The following is a 19,479-nucleotide window of genomic DNA, read 5'->3' on the forward strand; positions in this document are numbered from 1 at the left end:
CGCGCTGCGCTCGCGCCCCCGCCGGCTGCCGCGAATCCGGGCGCGCGCACCGCCCCCCTCCCCGCCTCTCCCCGCCCCGGGGGCCCAGCGCGCGGCCCTGCTGACGTCAGCGAGCGGTCGGCGGTGCAGGGTGCGCAGAGCCGCTGGCGCACTCGGCGCGCTACGCTCTCCCGCTCCCCCGCCCGGGCTGTGGCGCGCGCTCTCGCTGGCTGGCTCTCGCTTCATTTTTTTCCCCCCTCCCTCCCAGCCTCTCTCCCTCTCTCTCCCCCCACTCGAGCTCCCGGCTGCTCGCGGCTCCCTCGCGCTCTCCCTCTCTCTCCCGTAGGCTCCACCGTGCGATGCGAACTCTGGGAGCGAGCGACACCGCCTCCCGCTAGAGACCTGCCCCCCGGCCCGGCCCCCTGCCCAGCCCTGCCTTGCGCGCGGGGGTCGGTGAAGGCGCCGCGGACGCACCGACGGCGGAGGACCCGCGATGCACTTGCTCTAGCAGCGCCCCTAACTCACTCTCTCCGTACCCCACCCTCCGCCGGCTCCGGCTGCGGCTCCTGCCTCGACTATTATTTTATTTATTTTGGGTCGTGCACAAGCCTCAGTGCCTGCAGCCTGCGACTCCTCGGACCGCGGGCACCTCTTCCCTCGGCTCCGAAGCCCCATACTCCGGCCGCCCTCGCCTCGACACCCCCAGAGCCCCGCTAGCTGCCGCGAGCCTCAGCTGCTGGAATCTCGTTAGCGGCTGTCTTTTGGGGGGGCTCTGGTTCACCGACATTTTTGTTTTAAGCCAAGAGGAAGATATCGTGATTTTTTCCCCTTCGAGCCCAGGCTCTGCTCTTTGGGGGGGTGGGGGGCGCGCCGAGCCGGGGAGCCGTGCCAGCCGAGTCGTGCGGGCTGTGGCAGGGAAGGGGCCACCATGGGATGTACTCTGAGCGCAGAGGAGAGAGCCGCCCTCGAGCGGAGCAAGGCGATTGAGAAAAACCTCAAAGAGGATGGCATCAGCGCCGCCAAAGACGTGAAATTACTCCTACTGGGTAAGGATCGGGGCTGCTCCCCTTTTTCCCCGACCCTGGCCCCTCCGTACCCACCTTCTCCAGCAACCTCACCCCTCTCGCGCCCGTGGCAACCTGATCCCCAGTTGGCACCAGCTTGTGCCTAGGATCGCCCACCCCCTTGCATGCCTTAGTCCCCTGCTCCCTCTATTCCCCTAAACTGACACTCACCAGTTTTTCCCCCCTGTCTGTCCCAACAGGGGCTGGAGAATCAGGAAAAAGCACCATTGTGAAGCAAATGAAGTAAGTCCCTGTGGCATTGGAATTTGTACTTTTATTAAGAATAATTTTTTATCATTTGTGTTACCTTGCTCACTCCACATTGCTCTCCAGGCCCGTTTTTAATTCGTGCACGCACGCGCGCGCGCGCACACACACACACACACACAGACCTGGACTTGACCCCCCTCCCCCACGGCCTACGTTGGTTCTGGGTCCTCCACCCCAACTCCCGTGGTGGGTGCTTTTTTTATTGCGGGGCGGGGGGGAGGGGAGCGCCTGTAGTTGTATGAATGACAGTGTCCGCCATATTGATCAAAACATCACACTATTGGCATGATTATGATCATTACTCTTGCCCGTTGGGTATTTCGTGTGTATTACTGTCTCCATTTCGGTTTGTCTCTGTTGCATTTTATCCCTCCCTCTCTCTCCTCCTCCTTCCACATCCGTAATTCACCTCCCCCTGCCCTTCTTCTGGGGCAGTGATTTTGAACTTGGCTAAAACATGGAGGGGACCCAGCCCTAGACTGGGGTGGAGGATCAAGTGTCTGCTGTTCATGGATTTAGTGCTGAATTGGAGGCTGTGTTTCTGCCCTCCCCCTCCCACCCCCGACCAAAAAAAAAAAAAAAAGGGCGAGGGTTTTGAGAAGGGGCATGTGGTAAGAATGGGTGGTTTTCCAAATGGATGTAACTGGCACAGCTGTATCCAAGGCAGAGGTGGAAGGGGGACACTGGTTGTGAGACTGAATGCCCATCCCTACTGCCCCCCTTCTTCCCCCACCTTCCCAGCGTTTGCTCTCCTGACACTGACAATTTTCGTTTGCTCTGTGGCCTTTATCTATGTATTTATTTACACTCTGCATAGGCCTTGTTCCATGTAATGTATCCACAGTGCGGATTTCAGGCCCCACTTGCTGCCGCCCCCTTCTGCCTTAGATATCAGTTTCCCCTCCTAATTAACTGGGGGTGGATTTGAGTGATGGTTGAAAATTAAAACAAAATGGGATATTCCTTCCCTTCCACACTTTCTCAATAAGGAACCTCGCCCCTCCTTCCCACTCCCATCCACTTGGCAGTTTCTGGTAAGCCCACAGGCAGCTTTGCTTGGGGTGGGGGTGGCCTGCAGTGAAGGGGTATGCGCCCTCAGGGCCTCCTGGCCCTGCTGCTTCCGTTGACCTGTCAGTTCGGGACGGAGGAGTTCGTTAAGGCCATTTAGCGAGCATTGCACGTCGCTTTGCTGTGACACCTTCGTGCACACACAGCTCCTAATTAGGGGTTGCTGTGCAGTAAACAAAAATGATTATTTTTCAACTTGACAGAATAGCCGAAGTAATTGCATCCCTCAGGAAAACAATGGAAAATAAAAACCTCTTTTCGCGGAAAGGTGGGTGGGAGACGAAGCAGGCTTGCGGTTTCGGAACCAAGATGCAAAAAATCTTGCATGTGTAACAGGCATGACAAGCGGGTTCTAGGCGGCGCCATGATGGTAGGGAATAGTGACTCGGAGACAATTTCCCTCGCCTGCTTAACATGTTCTTATTTTTGTTCGAGAGGTCCCTGGGGCTTTCATTGCAGAGGTTCCTTCTGCTCGCCGCACCCCTCTGAGCCACGGGTAATTTGGCCTAAGGCTTCTCTGGAGCTTGTGCAACCCAAATGGATGGGGAGGAGGGGCCTGGGGAATTGCTCTTTGCAACAAGGTGCATGTTGCATTTGCCTGGAGCCCTTGCAGGTCGGTAAATGCTTTCTCCACAAGGGGGACGTTTCAAAACTTCGTTAAGTCTATAATCTGCAGTGTTGGGCTCGGAGCCTGGTAGAAGCTCCGGCCACTGGAACTGGGTGAGGTTTCAGGCGTTGAGAGTGGTGGACAGCGCCCAGCCGAGGCCGGAAAAGTCGATCGGGCTCAGTTCGATGGCGCTCGGCTCGTCTCGTCGAGGGCTGGGCGCTCGGCTCGAAGAGACTCGGCAGTGTTCGGAGCCGAGTTTGAGCCACAGCGGAGAGAGCCGAGCCTCTTCGGAGGAGGCCGAAGGCATTCGGAAACGCCCCGCGGAGGCGTGGAGTTGGGGGGTGGTATGCTGGAGTCTGCAAATTAACTTTGCATTCGCCAAAGCACCTCCTTACCTGCTTTTTCCGAACATGCCCCATAAATTAGGTTGATTGAATAAGATGTTTAAAAATAATACCGAATCCCCCAAAGGGTAAGTCACCTTTTTTTTTACTCAAAGACAACCCAGCTCTCCAAGGAAATAGGTGTGCCATTTTAGAATGAAAATTCCTCGTTATTTACTGGGGCAGGAAATCAAGTGAAGGCTGTATGCAGACTTTCCCAGGGAAGTCTTGTGAGTCTCATATTTGGTTACACTGAATTGAGGGGAGAGAAATCAAGTGTTTGATGTTTGAGATATCTGAGCATTTCTTTTTTCCCTGAATTCTCTTCTCTCATGTCCATAGAATACCTTTGGGGGAAAAAATATCAGGTAAAACTATTAATTTTTTTAATACACCAAATCTTTAAGAAATAGGCTAGGTGTGCTCAAAAGGTCAATCAGAATGATTTCTGGCTCATACCAATTTTACTGCAAGGGACCCTGGTATCCTGTCCTCCTGAAGCACTCATGAATGGCAGCTTTTCCTGTGGGCCCTCTAGCTTGGCTTGAAATAGATCAGGGCCTTGTGCCAAGCTGGTTGCAGGACTTGTTTTATTAACCACAAAATGTGGGATTGGTGTCACTGTATCATGGTGACAAATTCTTTTGAGTCCTCCCTTGCAGAGATGATTTTCCCCATCCCCATTTGACCGAGAGTCACTGGAGTCAGGAGGATTGTACTGTGAGTGGGGCTGGGCCTGCCGATCCAGGCAGCATTTACAGAAAGCAATTTCAGACTTGCCCATGTTATACAATTGGTGACCAACCTATCAGGCCATACATTTAATTTGGATGCTGTTTTATTTCACATGGGCAGATGAAACTAATTCTCTGTGAGTGAGCCTAATGAGGACTGGGGTTTAAATGGGCAGCCTGTTGGTTGGAGAGGAAGGGTACTGATATTCACACATCTCCAGACCATCTCCAGAAGAGCAAAGAGCCATTCCATTTAGCCTATATTTTCACCTATGATGTAGCTTGCTGATTAGAAGAAGGAATAAGCTTCCATATATGCCTGTAGTAACTGAAGTTACATGATAAAGGATTGGCTGGCAGATGCTGCTTAGAACAGTGTTAACACCCACATCAGCCTAGGAACATTGCAGAGAGACTGACCTTTGAAATTCTTTTGCTTAAAACATATTGTAATGAGAAATTTGCATCCATCCATTTAAGAGATGAACTTAACAGATTACACTGTCATTTTAAAAGCCTGATTCTTAATTCTTTATTAAAAATTTCACTTGGACATAGCTTGCTAAGGTTTTTTTTCTTTGTATATGTGATTATGAACTAGTGTTTGGGAGCTGTGTCAGACTATCCAAAATATTTCAGCACTAAAAAATAAACAGCGATCATTGAGATAGCAGAAATATAATTTTACACATACCATGAGTATAACTTTTTTGTATGTGTGGCATTTTAAATAATTTTGCTTGTTAGGAGGTCAAGACCTTACCTGTGATTCAGCTTCATCATTTTTGCAGTCAATCAAAGGGACCCTTCTATTAAGACTAATCAGAATTTTAAAAGGAAGTGCTTATTTTAATTACTAAAACCCTTACATAGAAATCCCTTAATGAAATATGAAATAAACAGAATATCACTTTGAGTGACTTCCTGTTCTGAACAAATAGTGACAACTGCTTGGACCATCTACCTGATGAAAATGTAAAATGAACTGTGGAGTTGCTACGGGTACCACAGTTGGCCCTCATTTGAGGTGTTGAGTTTTCTGTGATGTCGCATTCAGGCTAACTGTTGCTGGAGCACGAAGTGGATTTTTAGGAAGATAAGACAGTTCGAAGGTGACAGTGAGGCATGACTTGCTAGCTGGTAGACATTATATAAATGAACACAGTAAAATGGAGCACTCTGAGTGTGCATTCATTCCCAAGGTTGCCTGTACAACAAATTTAAGGATTTGCCTGGTGAAGAGGTGAGCTGTTCATACAAATATCCCAACTCTTACAGTGGGAGATTCCAGCCACAGACCCCAGCCTGTCAGGGAAGGCAGTCTTAAGACATCACCTACTGCCGAAAGCTGGTGGTGTCCTCCTGCCAGGTGACCCTCACCTTGTAATTAGGGTGTTTACTGTTTGGCTTAGGTTCAGGACAAGCCTGTGTTCATTCAACACACCACTACTCAGCACCTACTGAGTGGCTTGTGTAGAGGTGAATGGCAACTTGGAGCCATTACTCTGTCAAAAGTGCAGCCATCTAAAGGGCATGTCCCGCACATCCCCAAAGGGTTCGCTGTTGAGGCAGCGCTCTATTGAGGGCTACTGTTCTAGATTTGTACACTTGTTATTTCTGCAGTCATCGCTTCGGCTGCTCCTCCCCACCCCCTTCCTGTCTCCATGTGTATTTAAATGGATGCACCTTGCTCTCTGGAGACAGTGTGAGTGCAAACAGAATATCAGATCAAGTAGCAGATGAACTCTCCTTTGCTGATGGATGGTATTCTCTCCCTCCTTACTGTTCAGTGAGCTGTAAATACCAGCAGACCTTCCTGCCAGAAGAACAGCAAACAGTCCACCTGATCTCCTCAGGAATCAGCTGTGGAATTCTTGAACCTCATTTACCTGTTGGATTCTGAAATAGACCCTTTCTGCTCGTTGAAAGGATTGTTGCCGATTAGATTAAATGGATGACACTTCATGTGGACTTGACATGGCTTCCAAGGAACCCAGAATTTCTGTTCTTTCTGCATGCTCTAGAGTAGATTTACAGTGCCCAGAATCAGAGCACTGCCCTGTTCCCTTAGCACTTGGAACTCCCCGGCTTATATTGCACTTAACACGTCACATATGCTAAAAGCTAAGGCAGGCCCACTCATGGCTTTCTGCTGCTCACAGTAGCCTCTCTGTTAACACTGGAGATGTAGTATAAGTAGAATAAGATCCTATTTTTCTGACATGGGCTCAGTCTGGCTGGCTGCAGGAACTTGGTTCCCTGTCTTCCAGAGTGTTTTTTGTCTCTCATTTCTTAGAAAACTAAACAGACCATTATCACCAGAGCACATCGTGATCTGAAAGACAGTAGATGAGCTGATGAGGGGATGATTTCAAACTGAAAAAAATATTTTGGAAAAGGTTACCCCCAAATTTGGTATAGCAAAGAACAACTTTTGATTTTGAAAGGAGAAAAAAATATATGTGTATATGTGGGTACACACATGCACCCGTGGGTTTAAAAGCAGCAGATGCTATGAGAAGGGCAGTCCACCTCACTTTCTTGTTGATTGCATCATCATAAAAAGTTTGAAAGTATTCAAATGAATTGTGTTCTAAATATTTGTTCAAATTTGCATCGCATCCTTATTTTGTTCTGTGCCTCTCATTTTTGCACAATACTGATGAGAAAAGAAACCACCCAACAAATCAGTCATTAGTATAGGGGGGAGGAAAGGAAGGAGCAGTGGCCTGTTACTGGGTCAAATAAATATGTGGTTTCATATTTAGAGAAGTATATTTCTCTAAAATGGAGGGGTGATTAAGAGCATGGACTGTGTAACCAGGCCCCCTGACTTCACATATTGGCTGTACCACTAACTAAATATGTGACCTTAAACAAGTTAATTTTTTGTGCCTCAGTTCCTTTGCCTGTACAATGGGGCTGATAATAAAAATAACTACCCAACAGGATGGTTGTAAGCATTAAATGATGTAGTATATGAAATGCCCTTAACAACAATTTTCTAGAAATCATTATACACATGTTAGCTGTAGTTTGTATTTCTTTGACTGATTAGTGGGTGTTCCCTTTCCTTACGGAATACTCCAGTGTGTGGGCCTTGGCTCCCATGACATCCTCAACCGGGGCACTGTGTTTCATGCTTGCCGCTTCTTCCCATTACCTGCTCTGCAGCACCAGTTACGTCACAAACCATGTTACTGTAACTGATGGGACATTGCTGATGGTGCAGCTGCTTCAGCCCAAGAGGCCAGAGTGATACTACAAAGAGTGGGAAAGAGCACTGGACCAGGAGTCAAGACAAGTAGCTCTGCCCCTGCCTATCTGGGACTCGGTTTCCTGAAAGAGTTGCACCAGAGCTACCCCCCAGCTCCTTTCCTGTTCTAAGTGGTCTATGAAATTGAAAATTACCTTCATTTTCAGGGTCTTGAGGTCTTTGATGCAGGATTCTAAACATAAAAGCATCAATTATGGTTCCATCCTGCAAGAGTAGGGGGTACCCATGAAAGTTCTTTTAAAGCCAAGATAACTGCATAACAGCAACCTCAACTACAAAGCTTTGTCAGCCAGGAGAGTCACAGTCCTGACAGGCATCTAACCAAACTTCTCATGCAGACGTGGTTCTCAAACCAAAGAGAGGATCTGAGTATCCTGTTAGTAAGAAAACAGGATGTTCCTGGGAGGAGAGACCCAGTGACATGTTAGAGGGAGAAGTGGTTGGTACGTGGCTTTCAGGATGCTTAGAAATGGAGACAGACCTGGCTTCCACCAGGGATAGCTTCACAGGAAGGAACTTGCCTGGGTTCAGGTGCCTAAGATCCAGGGAGTTGGGAAATTTGCAGAACAGGAAAAGTGGGGGAGGGTCAGGAGAACAGTGTTTCAATTTGGATTCATTCTCTAATTTGACTTTGGGCAAGTCATTTAGCCCCTAAGCCCCAGTTGGTTCATCTCTTAACTAGGATATGGGCTTTCACCATTGAATTTCTCAGGCCTCTTTCAGGTTTCCAGCTGGAAGATAAAGAAAGAGAAACCTAGAAGCCTGAAATGCAGTGGGGGGAAGAGTGGGAGTTATTTACCGCCCACATCTTTTATCTGCTGAGCCATCTTTAGTTCTCATTTTCTTTACAGAGAAGAGGAAAAACATTGTGCTTTTCATAGCACCAAAAAAATTCAAATAAAATCCTTCAAGGCTAATAGTCAATTTGTACCCCTACTCACTTGATTGCTCAACCAAGAATGGAGAAAAAAGAAAGGGGGGTTAATATATAAGGATAAGACTCCATGACCAAGATTTACTGTGGATTTTCTCTGTCTTAGTCAACAGCTTGGTTTTCTGTGGAAAATTATTTCTGGGGACAGCTTTCCCATACTGCCAAATCAGCCTTGGGCCACTTGCCTCCTTTACATGAACAACATGTAAAAAGTCACAGGCTTCCAGAGCACTGATATTTATTATACATTGTAAATGAATTAGGTGTTTATATATCTGTCTCCCTTGCTAGTCTGGGTGCCCCTTCTCTATGAGGACTTTAGAGAATGACTTATTTTTCTCATAATACAGTACTAAGCCTAATGTTTGGCACCAAGGAGGTGCTTAATAAATCTTAGTTGAAGAAAAGAGAAAGAAATGACATTCACAAGGAATGCAAACTCATTTCTACATGAGCTAGAATAATGACATTGGAAGCTTTTGATGATCATAGGCTGTGTTTATCATTTTCAGTCCAATCTATTACCCTTTTTGTTTTTTCACATCATCCTATGAGGAAATAAGAGTCATCAGCTCCATCTTACAGATGAGGAATTGAGCTCGGAGAAGTTAGGCGGCTTGCTGAAGGCCACACAGCTTAATAAGTGACCACAATGTATTCAAACTATGATGTGTTTAATTTTAAACGTATGTGTTTTCCATTCTGACTCCACACAGCTCTTACTAGACCACTGAGAGTATGGGCAATGGAGAAATGCAGGCTGGGACCTGGTACCCATCAGCAAATGGGATGGCACTCTCCTTGGTTGAGGTCAGTGGATAAGAGAATAGCAAGTGCTTGATTGGTGCTGGGTTCCTTCTGGAGCTAGAGGTGATGGTCAGCATCATGTGTCACATTGACTCTGATACCAAAGTGTTCCCTAACCACCATCTGGACAGCTCCTGAAATCATTTTCTATTCCTTCTTCAGAAGTATGGGCTATTGATAGGTGGCAACAGAGAGAAGCTTCTTCTGAAGACTGGCTTTGGTAGAAGCAGGTGGTTCAGAGAAGACTTGGGAAAGACAGGATATGAGGAGGTCCATTCTTCAACCATCCATCCATCAGTCCATCTGTCCATCCATAGCACTTACTGAGCACCTACTGTGTGCTAGACACATGGTATCATAGAGGTAGAGAGGAAGATCTCAGTCCCTGCCCCTGAGAAACTCAGCCTAAATGGATCTACATGTAAAAGATGCTTATACTTGAGAGCAAGAAGTGCCACAAGGCTGTGGAGAATAGAGGGTACCTTCTCTAGGCAGGACGCTCAAGGATGTTGGCCAAGAGAAAACGACATGTGGCCTGAGTCTTGAAAACGAGTGGTAGTTAGCCAAGTAGAGAAAAGGAATGCCAGGCAGAGGGAACAACATGTAGAAAGGCACTAAGATATGTCACCACATGGAACATGCTGGGAATGGAAAATAATTTGGTTTGATTAGAGCACAGTATATAAGAAGAATGTCAGGAGATAAAGGATAAAGAATGAGACAGAGTTCAGATTATGAAACACCTTGTCTATTGTGCTAAGGGCTTTGGATCTTACTCTGAATATAATGAGATGCCACCAGAGGAATTTTTTTATGTATAATTGACATAACAGACCTGTTCATTTCAAGTGTACAGTGTAATGATTTGATATTTGTAATGTATATTGCAAAATGATCACCACAGTAAGTCCAGTTAACATCCATCACCATTACATGATTATGATTTCTTTTTCTTATGATAAGAACCAGAGGGTTTTAAAGAAATGGGTGGCAGGATCATTTTTCACTTTAGAAAGATCACCTTTATGTATTACAGGGAGTCAGGTCCAGAAGTTAGGAAGCCAGAGGGAAAGTTATTTCTGTGATCCAGGTGGAAAAAGATTAAGAACTAAATGAAAGCACTGGAGGTGGGAAAAGTAGACATATTTAAGAGATATTTGGGCAGTGTAAAAATTGAACTTAATTGATGGTCATTTGAAAGGGCATTGAGGATGTAGACAAGCGTGAGTCCAGAATTCCTGGTTTAGGCCACTGGTGTGATAGTAGTGCATTCTCTGAGGTGGAGAAAAGCATGAGGAAGAGGGAAGGCCTGGGGAGAAAAACAATGACTGGTTTGGGTCATATTGATGATTCTTGCAGGTCATCCAAGTGGAGACCCTGGTACAGGCAGCTGGATTATGGGTTAGGAGATAAGAGCCCCTGAGGAGAAGGGTCACTTTGGAATTTTGTGGTGCTTCTGGGCAGTGAGAGACACGGATGTTGGCAACCTCACCAGGTTGAGTGAGGAGACACACACACACACACACACACACACGAAATGAGAATTATTTAAAAAGGAGACTGTGAGGGAAGCTGAGAATGCATGAGCTGAGAGGTGGAAAAACAACTGAGGTAGAGAAGCACCATGAAAGCCAAGGGAGGAAAGAATTTCAGGAAGGTGAGGAAGTGGTTAGTTGAGTCAGAGACTGTAGTAGTCAAGTAAGATGAAGACTGGCAGGTGTCTGCTGGGTCTGGAAAGTTTTTGGTGACCTTGACAAGAGCAGTGGAATGGAGAGAGGAAAGCTAAATTGCGATGGGAGTTAGGTACATGGGATGGAGGAAGTAGAGGCCGTGAACAGAGACTCCTGGTAAAGAAACCTGTGACACAGGAGGAAGGAGACAGAGGGAGGGAGGGAGAGAATGAGTAGGGTTCAGGAAGGGCTTTGTTTTCCTTGCTCATTGGCTACCATGGAGGGGCTTGGATACTTTGAGAAGCGATAAAGAGCCCAGATGGAGGGAGACATTGAAAATGTAGGGAAGAGGAAGTGGTAGAAGGAGCAGAGCCCCAAGAGGGTGGGCGGCGAAGGGGTGCAGAGCACACCAGGGTGACTTGGTCTTGACATGGATGTGCATCTCCTTCCCTGAGACTGCCAGGAGGGCAGGAAGGATGGGAGTAGTAGAGAAATTTGGGGGGAGGACAAGAAATTGAGGGAGTTCCTGCCTTATTTGTTTTTTCCCTGTGAAGTGGGGAGAACTAAGAAGTGGCTGTGCTCTTTGCTGGAGCTCCAAAGACTCGTTAGTTTTCTTCTATTCAAGCCCCTTGTTTATTCACCTACCCAGGATTTGTCTAGCCACTGTTATGTGTCAGGTGTTCTGGCTGCGTTGGAGGTTCAGTGGTGAGCAAGGCCCAGGAGACTCAGGCAATAACTTCATAAACAAATAACTGAACATGGTAATTGCAGACTTTTTTCTCAAGTCATGCCTTAGAGTGAGGCCTTACACTGACGGGCAAGGAGCCCAGTTCCTGCCCTCAGACAACTGAATCAGTTGGAGGAGACAAGCTAGTGCCTGAGGGCACAGAAGAGGCCATGACAGAATGTCATTTGAACAAGGGCTCAGGATTATGCACACCTTGAGGCAGCTAGGTGGAAAAACGAGAGCTCTGGATACCCCATGTTTTACTTCATCCAGCTTCACTCATTCCAGGTTGTTCTAGTGGGCCCCCCACCACTGCCCCCTGCCGCTTGAAGATAGAAGTGGGCCTGTGTCTTGGGCCTTGTCCATTCACGAAATCCCACTCTCCTGGCCTCTGTGATGGACCCAGCGGATGGGGTGTGACTCAGGCCAGGCCAGTCAGAGTTCCCTGAAATCGAAGTTACTGTGAGAGGGAAGCTCATCATCTGGGGTCCCAGCGAGGCCCTCACTTGTCTGAAAGACTGAAAGTGTGTGGCCAAGTTTCCACATCTGCATTATTCTCTGCAAGAAGGAAGCTTGCTCATTATGGGAGAGACTGGGGCTTTGAGAGGTTGGGGGATGGGGGAGGGAATGGGGAGCAGAGGGAGAGAGAAAGAGAGGAAGCCAGAAATACATCTGACAGTGATTATAATACTCTCTGAAGCTGGCTCCATGGACCTGACATTCATGTGAACCAATAACTCCCTTCTTTTACGTAGACTAATTTGAGCTGAAATTCCCTCCATTATAACCAAATTCATCCTGATGAAATGGGTATGGCCATCCAGGAAGAAGAAACATGAGCTAAAAGCACAAAAGCAGAACTCAAACACGCCAGGACTAGTGGGCAGTCCACATGCCTAGAGAGTTGGACGCCTGTGGGATATAAGAAGTGACGGGAAGGGAAGGGCAGAGCTAGATCGTAGGGTTCCCTGATCGTGGTGCTGAGGAACATACACTTGGAGTGCATAGTCGGGTGCTCTGCACTCCACAATAGGGTAGTAGGGTGCCAAGTAGGGAGAGCTTGAAGAGGGAGACCAGAGAAGAGGCTTAAGAGCAGAGAGAGATTTCTGTAGTCTGAACTAGGGAATTGGTAGGGAAAGTTGAGGAATGGATGGAGGAGAGGTTTTAGAGGTAGAATAGATGAGACCTTGTGTCTAGCTGAACATGGGGGGAAGAGAGTAGATCGGAGGGGTCCTCCCAGTTTTGCACCCAAGTGATGGGATTTGGTTATGCCATCAAGTTAGGAAGCATAGGAGCAGGGAGGGGCAGCAGAGGGAAGATGGCAAGTCAAACCACAAGCATGAATTCCTTGCAGGATAACTTGTGTTCTGCTCACATGTTCAGCAGTTCCCTTAGGAAGTCATTCTGGCATTTAGAAGGGAAGAGAAGTCAGGCTGGGAGGAGAATTGGACTGAGCTGCCCTGCATGGTGAGGCCATGAGAGTGGATGTATATAGATGGAGAGGAGAAGGGGTCCCAGGGAAGGAGCCCCCCTCATTGTGGAGGTAAGCTGGAGAACCTGCCTTCGGTAGACTCATAAGTAGCACCAAATAGGAAGAGGGGCAGAGGGTTAGTGGAGCAGGAGGAGAACCTGCCACATTTGGAACCCAGAGAGGGAATGTGCTTTGGGAAGTCCCATGTGGTGAAAAGGGGTCTGTCCCATGGCATTGCCAAAGGACAAATCTGAGAAGGGACTGGAGACTGAGAAAGTACCCTGGTATTTGGTGATTAAGGCTATTACTAGCCTTTGAAAAGCAGTTTCAGTGGACTGAAAGGAATAGAAGCCAAACTCAAGAAAATTTTAGGGTGAAAGTAAGTTTGGACTGGGAGTAAAGAAGGCTGAGTTCTACCCCAGCACTGTCCCCGTTTAGTTTGGTGACAAGTTCCTTAACTTCTCTATAACTTAGTATCTTTACATGTAAAATTAGGAAACAGGACCAAATGACCTATAAGCTTCTACTAAAGTCTTGAGTTCACAATTTAAATTTTGCAGTCCAGCAAAACAGATGTTCTCGTGACAAAGGAATTCCCTGCCTTCTCCCTTGGTTGCCCCCAGCTGAGATAATAAATTATAGCAAAATCAAGCCTTCAGAACTATAGTGATAATTGAGAAAGAAAACTGGGACATCAGCTTGGGGAATTGTGGACACAGTGCATGTTGCATCCACGTGTACCCTCCACCCAGTGTGGAGCCCGGGGAAGTAAGAATTCCTCTTGTGATTCTGACAGGGTTTATGAGACCAGGAATGTGTGCTGCTCTTCCACAGGGCAGAAGTACAGAACAAAGACGAAGTCCTGGGGGTCCCCCTCTCTCTAAATTCACATGGATCAGAGAAGGCTTGTGAGACCATGCTGGCTATGTGGGAGAACTCCAGCCAGGGTGAACATAGAAGAGCTGGAGGGACAAGCCAGAGGGCACCAGAGGGCAAGGGCAGGTGAGACACGGGCTCTAAGTCCCAGACACTCGTGCTTCTTTTTGCTATTTCTGCTCCAGGGCCTTTGCATCTGCTGTTCCCTCTTTCTCAGATCTTTCCTGACACTTTCTTATCCCTCATCTCCAACCACTCTCTACTGTTTAAGCCTGATTCCTCCTGTAGAACATATCACTATATGAAATGACTTTGCTTCAAGAAAAATTCTTGAAGGAAATTAAAAGTGCTATTAAGTGAATACATGAGTGATAAGAAAGTGAAGCAGCCTTATTGCTGATACGGAGCTGGTGACTTTGGGGATGGGATGATAGATGGTAGAATGGCAGTAAGAAGACCTGGTTCTGAGTTGTGGCTGGTTCTCTTACACTTTTTTTATATGTACAGTATAAGGCCTGTTTCTTCTTTGAACTCATTCCTTAGGTTTCAGGCGACAGGTCTCAGAATTCCCGAACTTCTTTGTCACATGAATACCAGTTGGAAGACCAACCAAGTGTTGATGCTGTCTAAGTTTCTAGGAGTAGAGCTCTTAGTAAGACCGACAAGCTCCCTGCCCTTAAGAACCTTACGGTTCTAGATAAGGAAGACAGACGGTAAACAAGTAAATGAATAAGCAAAGTCATTTCATATAGTGATATGTTCTACAGGAGGAATCAGGCTTAAACAGTAGAGAGTGGTTGGAGATGAGGGATAAGAAAGTGTGTCAGGAAAAATCTGAGAAAGAGGGATAGCAGATGCAAAGGCCCTGGAGCAGAAGTAGCAAGAAAAAGGCCAGGGAGGCTGGACCATAGGGAAGGAACAGTGATGCAAAAATGGGGTTAAAGAGACAAGGGGGAGCCACTGTGCAGGGCCTGGAGGCCATGGAGAGGCCTTTGGGATTCATTCTGAGTGCCTTGGGGAATGTTGAAACACAGGGCGACTTGACCTGACATATATTTAAAAGATCTCTCTGTATTCTGGAAAAAACAAACCAGAGGAACAGAAATCACAGCAGTAGTTTTTAGGGAAGGTAGGAGAGAGACTGACTACAGAGGGGCACAAGGCAACTTCTGGAGGTGAATAAAAATGGTCTCTTAATTGTGGTGGTGACCCAACTGCATGTGTCTATGAAAACTCATCAAACTGGATACCTGTAAGGGTGAATTTTACTATAAGCAAATTGTACTTCAATAAATCCGACTTGTAAATGTACATTTTTTAATTTACAAAAAGAAGAAAGAATTGCAGTAAGACTTAACAAAATCCTTGTGGCTGCTATATAGAAGATGTATGACAAAGAACATGCCTTGCACAGTCCAAGCAGTGTATCCACTGCTGGTCTTACAATTCAGCTGCATATGTGCTGCGCCTAGTAGCGTCCTTAAATCAGTTTGTTGATGTGTGTTCCTAGTTTTCCTGTTTACATAGCTTTCCTTTACAACTGGCTTGAAAGCGCAATGTGGGTAGAAGCCATCTGCTTCTCTTTTGTGGGCCTCTGGTGGATGCTTCTTACATACTATTTTCCTTACATCTGAATGGTGTTTTAAAGTTTACAAGCTGCTTCTAGAGTCACTATTGCCTTTGAGCCTTACAACAGTTGTGTCAGGCTGCATGGACACTACGGTATCCCTGTGTCATCACTGAAGAAACTGAGGTGAAAGAAGTCAGTGTAGCAATATCAGAGAAGTATGAATCTTGGCAATCTTGGCTTTGCCATTTGTTGGCTATCAGTGTGATTTCAGGAAAATCATTCGTTATCTCTGTACCTCAGTTTATATATCATGAAAAAGAGATAAAAAAATAAACACAATGCAGGTCCACTGTGAGGATTAAATGAGGTCACACAGCTAAAAGCACCTAGCACACACAGGTGTACCTTGTTTCATGCACATTACATTATTGCGCTGCACAGATACTGTGTTTTACAAATTGAAGGCTTGTGGCAACCCTGAGTCAAGCATGTCTACCAACACCGTTTTCCTAAAATCATTTGCTCACTTCATGTCTCTCTTTGTCATGTTTTGGTAATTCTCAGGGTATCTCAAACTTTTTCATTATTACTATATTTGGTTTGGTGATCTGTGATCAGTGATCTTCGATGCTATAATTGTTTGGGGGCTCCATCACCCACACCCAAATAAGATAACAAACTTAATCTATAAATGTTGTGGGTGTTCTAACTGCTCCACCAACTGGCCAGTCCCTCATCTCTCTTGCTCTCCTTGGGCCTCCCTATTCCCTGAGACACAACAATATTGAAATTAGGCCAATTAATAATCCTACAATGGCCTCTTCAATGTTCAAGTGAAAGAGTCTCATGTCTCACTTTAAAACAAAGCTAGCAATGATTAACCTTAGTAAGGAAGGTATGTTGGAAGCAGAGATAGGCCAAAAGCTAGGCCTCTTGTACCAAGCAGTTAGCTAAACTGTGAATGCAAAGGAAAAATTCTTGAAGGAAATTAAAAGTGCTAGTCAGTGAATATGTGAGTGATAAGAAAGTGAAGCAGCCTTATTGCTGATACAGAGAAAATGTTAGTGATCTGGATAGAAGATCCAAGCTGCCACAAAATTCCCTTAAACCAAAGCCTGATGCAGAGCAAGGTGCTAATTCTCTTTAATTCTAGGAAGGCTGAGGGGTGAGGAAGCTACAGAAGAAAAGTCTGAAGCTAGCAGAGGTTGGCTCATGAGGCTTAAGTGAAAAAGCCATCTTCATAACATAAAATGCAAGGTGAAGCACCAAGTGCCAATGTAGAAGCTGCAGCAGGTTCTCCAGAAGATCTGGCTAAGATCATTAATGAAGGTGGCTACGCTAAACAATGGATTTTCAGTGTAGACAAAGCAGCCTTCTGTTGGAAGAAGATGCCATCTAGGATTTTCATAGCAAGAGAGGGAAAGTCAGTGCCTGGCTCCAAAACTTCCAGGAACAGGCTGACTCCCTTGTTAGGGGCTAATGCAACTGGTGACTTTAAGTTAAAGCCAGTGCTCATTTACCTTTCTGAAAATCCTGGGGCCCTTAAGACTTATGCAAAGTCTATTTTGCCTGTGCTCTATAAATGGAACAACAAAACCTAGATGACAGCACATCTGTTTACAACATGATTTACCAAATATTTTAATAGCAGTAGATCACTGTTGAGACTTACTGCTCAGAAAAGAGACTCCTTTCAAAATATGTTGACAGTGCACCTGGTCACCCAAGAGCTCTGATGGAGATGTACAATGAGATGAATGCTGTTTTCCTACCTGCTAACACAACATCCATCCTGCAGCCCATGGCTCAAGGAATGATTTCAACTTCCAAGTATTATTTAAGAAATACATTTTGTAAGGCTAGAGATGCCATAGATGGTAATTCCTTTGATGGATCTGGTCAAAGTAAATTGAAAACTTTCTGGAACAGATTCACCATTCTAGATACCATTAAGAACACTTGTGATTTATGGAAAGAAGTCAAAGTATCAACATTAACAGGAATTCAGAAGTTGATTCCAGCTCTCGTGGGTGACTTGGAGAGACTCAAGACTTCAGTGGAGGAAATAGCAAGATGTGGTGGAAATAGCAAGAATCGGGAGTGGAGCCTGAAAACCTCACTAAATTGCTACAATCTCATGATAAAATTTGAATGAATGAGGACTTTTGTGGATAAGCAGAGAAAGTGGTTTCTTGAGATGGAATCTACTCCTGGTCTTCACTTCTTGCTGTGAAGATTGTTGAAAATGACAACAAAGGATTTAGAATATTACATAAACTTAATCAATGAAGCAGCAGCAAGGTTTGAGAGGACTGATTCCAGTTTTGAAAGAACTTCTACTGTGGTTAAAATGCTATCAAACAGCATTGCATACTGCAGAGAGAACATTCATGAAAGGAAGAGTCAATGATGTGGCAGACTTCCTTGTCTTATTTTAAGAAATTGTCAGCTATCCCATCCTTCAGCAACCCCCCCACCCTGATCAGTCAGCAGCCATCAACACTGAGGCAAGACCCTCCACCAGCAAAAGGATTATGTACTACTTACTGAAAGCCCAGATGAAGGTTAACATTTTTTAGCAATAAATTGTTATTTAATTAAAGCATGTGCACTATTTGTTTAGACATAATGCTATTGCATACTTAACTAGCTTACAGTATAGTGTGAACATAACTGTTATATGCACTGGGCAACCAAAAATTCATTTGACTTGCTTTATCTGCAGTGGTCTGGAACTGGATCCACAGTATCTCCAAGGTATGTCTGTAGTTGAAATTCACTAAATGGTAGCTACTTGTATCATTTTTACTAGTCCAGGAAAAAAGTGATTTATTCAAGGTGATGTGGCCAATACGTGATGGACCTAAATTCTAGTTTTTCTGATTCCAGGTGTGCCTCTCCTTCTGTCACATCACTCAACACATTCTTACTGGCTGTCAATTAGTCCAGGGCTAATTACATTTTACCAACTCAGGTCCTTCAATACAGTCATTGATTGATTAAGCATATATTTATTGAGCACTCACTATGTGCTTGATCCATATAGACACAGGATATAATGGTGAGCCAGGACAGTCTCCATCTCTTCCCTTGAAGGTGGGGATGCCCTTCCAGTTAATAAGCATTACATCCAGTTAAGAGGTGGGGGATACTAAGGAGGCACCCCTACCTCATTTGGGGGTGTGGGAAGACTCCCTAGAGGAAGTACCAATTAAACTTTTTAACAAGAAAGCACTTTTTGTTTTGATGTAAGTCGGTATCCATGACTCGTGTAACCATCCCCAGTTAAAAAACTAGGACATTGCTAGAACGCAAGAAGGTCCCTAAATATCCCTTGTTGATCACAGCTCCCTACCTCATTCCCCACTGCCTTGACTTTCACAGTGTTTCCTTGCTTCCCTGTAGAGTTTGCCACCTATGTATACATCCTATAATCATACAGTCTAGTTTTTCCTGGTTTTGATGTAATTAGAATCATACTATTGTTATGTGTTAAGTCTTACATCTTTCCCTCAACATTGTATTTGTTATATCCATCCAAGTTGCACATAGCTATACTTCACTCATTTTCATTGCTATTTAGTATTTTATAGCATTCTCTTCTGAATACTTATATTTTTTCTATTAGCATTCACAGATATTTGTATGTTTTCCTGAATATGCTATATATTATTCACTTCATTGTTGTATACATTGTTACTTGTCAACTATGACTATATTGTAATTTACTTTTGCATTCTCCTGTTGATGTGCCTTTGGGTTATTTTGGCTTTGGGGCAGTAATGAAGGATGCTGCTATGAAAACCCATGTAGGTATATATCCTGAGGCACATGTATTTGTGAAGTGTTCTTCAAAGTAGAATTGCCAGGAATCTTCAACTATATTAGATAATGCCACCTTGTTTTCCAAAGGGTTTTTTCCCTTTTACACTAGCACTAGCAAAGAGAATTCCTGTTTCAAATTTTGGTCAGTATTTGTTATTGTCAAATTTTTGTCAAATGAATGGTAAGTAGTACTATCTCTTTGTGGTTGTGCTTTACA

General features: G+C 45.3%; 1 protein-coding gene across 3 annotated transcripts in view; it reads left to right on the top strand.

Annotated features, from left to right (window-relative positions):
• Positions 1-105: 105 nt before the first annotated feature.
• The window catches only part of GNAO1 (G protein subunit alpha o1), a 164,003-nt gene continuing 144,629 nt past the window's right edge, over positions 106-19,479 (top strand). Inside the window, exons 1-2 of one of the 3 annotated variants that reach the window (XM_017679047.3) lie at positions 106-1,025; positions 1,244-1,286. In XM_017679047.3, coding sequence (XP_017534536.1) covers positions 908-1,025; positions 1,244-1,286 — 161 coding nt within the window. In that variant the 5' untranslated portion in view covers positions 106-907. The remainder of the gene's footprint in view (positions 1,026-1,243; positions 1,287-19,479) is intronic. The other 2 variants (XM_073226505.1, XM_073226506.1) reach the window with 2 other exon arrangements.

The sequence above is a fragment of the Manis javanica genome, chromosome 17, assembly GCF_040802235.1.
Source record: "Manis javanica isolate MJ-LG chromosome 17, MJ_LKY, whole genome shotgun sequence".
Classification (NCBI taxonomy): domain Eukaryota; kingdom Metazoa; phylum Chordata; class Mammalia; order Pholidota; family Manidae; genus Manis; species Manis javanica.